The sequence below is a fragment of the Mytilus trossulus genome, chromosome 5, assembly GCF_036588685.1.
Source record: "Mytilus trossulus isolate FHL-02 chromosome 5, PNRI_Mtr1.1.1.hap1, whole genome shotgun sequence".
In the NCBI taxonomy this organism is placed as follows: Eukaryota; Metazoa; Mollusca; class Bivalvia; order Mytilida; family Mytilidae; genus Mytilus; species Mytilus trossulus.
This window is the reverse complement of record NC_086377.1, coordinates 12629104-12635103: the sequence shown is the minus strand read 5'-3', so window position 1 is coordinate 12635103 and position 6000 is coordinate 12629104. Positions and strand designations below refer to the sequence as shown.

Below are 6000 nucleotides of genomic sequence, written 5' to 3'. Positions count from 1 at the left end.
TGTTATTTTTTTTTCTAATAAGGTCATTTATAATGTTCGTGATAGTTGCATGATATGTATTGGATTTTGTCCTTAACCTTTTGACCTTTTCAATCTACAAATGCAAGAATTGCACTATTTAAAACCGCAATTTTATAAATCTAATTTTTCTTAATATGTCATACCACTGTTTTTTCAGCTATGTACCACGTGTTTGACTATCAGCAATGTATAAAAGGACATGCATATCTGAGTATACTTCACATCTTCTACAGATCAAAGTAACCCATCATAATGTTGACATTACTTCTAGTTTCTCTTGTCGCATCTGTTTCGGCATATGGCAAAGGAGGTCCATTATTAGGAGGACTTGTTAGTGGTGGAGTTGTTACTGGTGGTCCACTCCTTGGTGGCGGTGGAATTATTGGTGGATCTGCAGGAATTGTCAATGGTGGTGGACTTCTGCTTAACAATGGTGGATTAGGAGGACTAGGAGGACTAGGTGGATTAGGAGGATTGATCGGTGGATTAAACACAGGTATGTTATAAATAACCATTTATATTATCTATGAAAGAAAATCCACGACCGGTTATAAAATGATTCTCACAATAGCAAAATCAAAACCACTCATCTTTGCGTGTTTTATTTGATCTGACAATAAATGCATAATTTGAATTGCTTAATCCGTGCAGTGACCTAAAAAATTACTGATTGTTGTGTCATTAGTCCCTAGTAATTTTTCCAATTGACCATCACACTATACATTCTTTTCAGTATCTTATATTTTGATCAATGTCAACATTAAACGTAGATGAACGTTCCAGCTGTAGATAAAACCATAAAATACGCTACCAATTTTATGACATCTACAGGTTAAAACCTACTAGACTTTTATTCATCGACAGTTTCCATGTAGCTCAAAGTAATACATGTATTCCTTAGTGATAACATACGAAATCATAAAGAAACGATGTTCAAACTAGATCAGCGAAAAATGAATTTGACCAGTCATGTACGTTCCTTTACACATATGAGTGTGAATCATGAATTGAATCATATTTTTCTTATTTCCAGGACTTGTCGGTGGAGGTCAACCATGGTGCACATGCAGTTTGAAATGTGCACCAGGACAGATTAAACTCAACAAGAACTGTAACTTGACACCTCTCCTTCCTGGTAGTTTGAATACTTGTTGTTCCTTATTGCCATGGTGGGTAACCAACCAAAATTACGGTGCCTCCCTTGGAGGTGCTGGTATTATTGGTGCTGGAGATATTATTGGTGGTGGAGGTATCATCGGTGGTGTCAGTAGTCTTGTTGGAGGTGGTAGTGGACTTCTTGGTCCAATCGGTGGTATTGGAGGTCCAATTGGGGGTGTTGTTACAGGACAAGTCAGTGTAGTTAGTGGAGGCAGCAGTGTTGTCGGTGGATACGGATCAACTGGTAAAGGATACTATTAAATATGCAAAAGGTAAGTTTTCAATCCTCTAGTTTAGTGTGTAAAACATCCCTCATTCAATATGTTAATACGACATATGCACACCGACCGCTTCAATTAGATATAAACGCTTGTATAGCTTACATTTATCAGATGCCCCACAGTACATGGATGATCATGTTGTCAGGTCGTTTCAATTGAAAATTTAATAACATCGGTTTTTTTCAAACAGGATAGACTATCGATTTTTAGATATATGACCTACTAATAAGCTAAAAATTAAAATAGAAAAACAATACTGAACTCCGCGAAAAGTTCTTTTCAAATTGCAACTTCAAAGGATAAAACACATCAAACGAATGGATAACAACTGTCATATTCCTTACTTGGTACATGCATTTTCAATTGCTTCCTATATATATGACGTTATTTTAAGATCATGCTTGAATGGCGTGTTAGTGGTTCGTCTTATCAAATACATTTCTTTAGGAAACAAGTTAAACACACACACAACGACATTCATACAAAAAAATATAAATAAACCACACTTTGTTAAAGACAACCAAGGGTCGAAACTTATAACCCATACACTAGAAGTATGAAAAGAACAATATGTCTTGTGTCACAAATATACGTGAACCTGTCTGTTCATGCCAATCTAAGTTTTTGATTAAGCATAAAGATTATCCGAAAAAAATATGAAACAATTTGATTCGTTTATTTTCTCATTGTAGGTCATACGAAAAGGACAGGTTATTGAATGCCTGAAAACTGTAAATGTATAGAATAAATATTTTTCACATTAACTTTTATGTTTATTCCTGAGTTCAGTCACAACAGGTTGTTTTTTAAGAATATAAATTTTCCAGTAATATTAAACCTCAATAATTGTTCATGACATTTACACAAGAACGCAAAACGACTGAAAGGCGACATTGTTGTAATATATCGAATTTTTTTAAGATAGAGAAAAAAGGGGTGAAAATTAAATGTTTACAAATATTCTGTTTAACTAAAACGCCACTACAAACCTTGATACAAAGTTTGTGTTGCTGACATAAAAGTCTACCTCGCCCTGCTAGATCTAAAAGGTTGAAATATGGCACTTCGGAAGCTGTCAAAAGATTTCAAGACGCCCTAAAGATAAAATTGTCCATATTTTGAATTAGAGACGATGAAGTTTTCTATAATTGTGATATAATTTGTCCCAAAAGTAGTACAACACTGTGAAAGTTTCATTGAGAAAGCGCAGGTGGGATTTTTTTAATTTTCATTTATGTTCTAAAAGAAATGCACTACGAATTAATTGTGTTCTCGGACCATATACTTTTCTATTTGTTACTTAAATTTAATAGGTTTACGGAACAGTTCTTGCATATGTTAGACTCGTTTTTGTCGTTATGTTGTTTTAAAAACGTTTCAATTTTGTTCAAAAATGTGTCAGTTAATCAAATACTTTGATATTACTTCTTAAAAAATTGTAATTTAATGCATTTCAAGCTTATCTAACTTTGTGTAATGATCGTTTAGTTTAATTACTTTGTAAATTTCTGAAATGAAGAAAAGCACTTGACTTCTGATCGTTGTCTATCGAAACAAAGATCCCAGGTATCCATATGATGAATCTTGTCTCTAAAACTGAACAAATCAGGGGCTATGTCAATAAAGTATCACAGAATATGTCCTAAAATATGTCTTTGGACATTGTTATGACCCACCTACGATGGTAGAGGGGCATTATGTCTGGTCTGTACGTCCGTTCGTCTGTTCGGACATCGTCAGGTTAAAATTTTTGGTCAAGGTAGTCGTTGATGAAGTTGAAGTCCAATCAACTTAAAACTTAGTACACATGTTCCTTATGATATGATCTTTCTAATGTTAATTTTAATTTTATGTTTTGACCCAAATTTCACGGTCCACCGAATAAAGGAAATTAAAGTGCGAGAGGAGCATTCGTGTACTGGGGACACATTCTTGTTTTTGGACGTATCTGAGATATGTCTTGGGATATAAACAAATAAAGTCAACAGTAACATACGGCTGTTCAAAACTCATAAATCCATGACCAAAAAACAAAATCGGGGTAACAAACTAAAACCGAGGGAAACGCATTAAATATAAGAGAAGAACAACGACACAACACCGAAACGCAACACACACAGAAACGGACCAAGCATCAGACAAAAAACCACGAGAATAACAAATATAACATCAAAACCAAATACATGAATTTGGGATAGACAAGTACCGTGCCACGTCTTATCTAAATATATCAAGAATAAGAGTAAACAAACGACACAACGTTCAAATGCAACACACACAGAAACGAACAATAATATAACAATGGCCATCTTCCTGACTTGGTACAGGACATTTTTAAAGGGGAATAAAAATGGTGGGTTGAACCTGGTTTTGTGGCATGCCACACCTCGCACTTTAATGGCAAAGTTAAATACAACATTGAAATGACAACATTATATTACAGGACTACAATAGAAACACATGATTAAAAGATAAACAAAAAGCATCAGGTTTAAAATTCAATACGCCAAAAACGCACCTCGTCCACACAAGACTCAGCAGTGACGCCCATATTTAGAATATCGAAAGTGAAAAAAGTACAAAGTTGTACACCACTGAAGATCGAAAGTTTTTTGAATTTTTGTTCTGAGTTCCTTTCCATTTTATTTCATATATCAAATCAGGATTATTTAAAATAAGTTTTCACATTCTCAAAAAAAATGAGCATTGCAACGTATGTTCATGAGTGAAAAATGCTGCTGATGCTAGTATTTGTAAGCTGAAAAAGGGGCAGTTCGAATTATTGATTTGTTTTCTATTTTTTTAAATTTATGCCATATTTGCTGTTTTTATTTCGTTTTAGAACATCATTACTTACAAGACTGGCCTAGGACACCTAATTACATATCCTATCCTTAGGCCCAAAAGTAGGACATATCTCATTTTAGGACACTTGTTTTAACTTGAATCCGGACAAAGATTGTACTAAAACCATATGAAGACACGTCCTAGTCCTATGACAGCTTCGTTGATATGGCCTAAGGAATATGACAGTTGTTCATTCGTTTGATGTGTTTTATTATTTGATTTTGCCATTTAATTAGGGACCTTCCGTTTAGTTTTTTTTCACGGAGTTTAGTATTTTTGTTATTTTACTTTCAAATAACAAATATTCTTTATTTCTTTTTTATATATTTCAAATTGTTATCAAAGGTACCAGGAGCATAATTTAATACACCAGACGCGCGTCTTGTCTACATCAGTGACGCTCTGATCAAGTAGTTAAAAGCCAAACAAGTACAAAGTTGAAGAGCATTGATGAACCAAAATTCCAAAAAGTTGTGCCAAATTAGGCAAAGGTAATCTATAAAATCCAAAATCTAATGATGTCATTCTAAACACCAAATCTTCAAAATTCCTTTAGAGATTGATGTATAATGACAATATTTAATAAATATGGTTAACACTGACTAACCACAGATATAAAATGATTTTTTTTTTAAACTCTGAAGAACAGTGCACGACGATATCACGAATATCTATCATGTATATGGACACTTTACTGATGTTACCCCAAACAGAAAACAAAAAAACAGGTCAGTTGAGATGAGGTCTGGAGCTAGCATGTCAATAACAGCTAGCAGTCCTTTGTTAATTTATGTGTCATTATAATTTTGTTTTGTAACTTTTCTTACCTATTCTGACATTAGACTTGGAAATAGTATGTACTGATTGTTATTACGCGTGTTGCTGTGTGTTTGCTTGTTTTCTATATTGTCTTAAGGTACAAATTGAAAGGGGCAGGGTTCAGATATATAAAAAAAAAAAGTTTAACCCCGACGCATGTTTGCGCCTGTTCCAAGGCAGCATCTGTTTCGTATGATTTTTAATTTAAGTTTATTTTATTTTTTTCAGAGTTTAGTATGACGTCCATTATCACTGAACTAGTAAATATTTTATGTCAAGAGGGCCAGCTTCTTACACAATTTTTAAATACAAATGTATGTCGTTTCAGTGTCAATAAAACAGCTTTGCCTAGAACAAAGAACAAAAAAGTGAACCGTAATCTTCATGCATGTATGCGGATCTAGGATAAATTTTAAAAAAGGGGGTATAACCGGGGCACCAAACTATAAAAGTCTGCTTTGACCAGAATTGTTGCCTTTATAAGGGGTGACTGTGACCCGGGTCCCCTTCCTCTAAATTCGCTTCTGAAATTAAAGGTAACCGCAGGGCCCTTAAACTCTTAAGTTTCATATTTCTGGTCCGTGTTGAAAAAAAAATGAACATGGCTTTGAAAAAGCAAGAATGATCAGCTAAAAGTTTAGTGACTTCTATTAAAATGTTTAAAATAATAATGAAGTCGACAGTAAAGTGAATATTTGGCACACTTTTTTGGAATTTGGGTCCTCAATGCTCTTCAAATTTGTAGTTGTTTGGCTTTTTAACTATTTTGATTTGAGCGTCACTGATGAGTCTTATGTAGACGAAACGCGCGTCTGGCGTATACAATTATAATCCTGGTACTTTTGATAACTATTTACACCACTGGGTCGATGCC

General features: G+C 34.1%; 1 protein-coding gene across 1 annotated transcript; it reads left to right on the top strand.

Moving 5' to 3' along the window:
- The first annotated feature begins 246 nt into the window (after positions 1-246).
- On the top strand, positions 247-2224 carry LOC134718532 (uncharacterized). Its single transcript, XM_063581132.1, has 3 exons — positions 247-517; positions 1055-1451; positions 2153-2224. Exons 1-2 carry the CDS (start codon positions 274-276, stop codon positions 1438-1440), a joined length of 630 nt encoding a protein of 209 aa, XP_063437202.1. The 5' UTR covers positions 247-273; the 3' UTR covers positions 1441-1451; positions 2153-2224.
- Positions 2225-6000: the final 3776 nt, after the last annotated feature.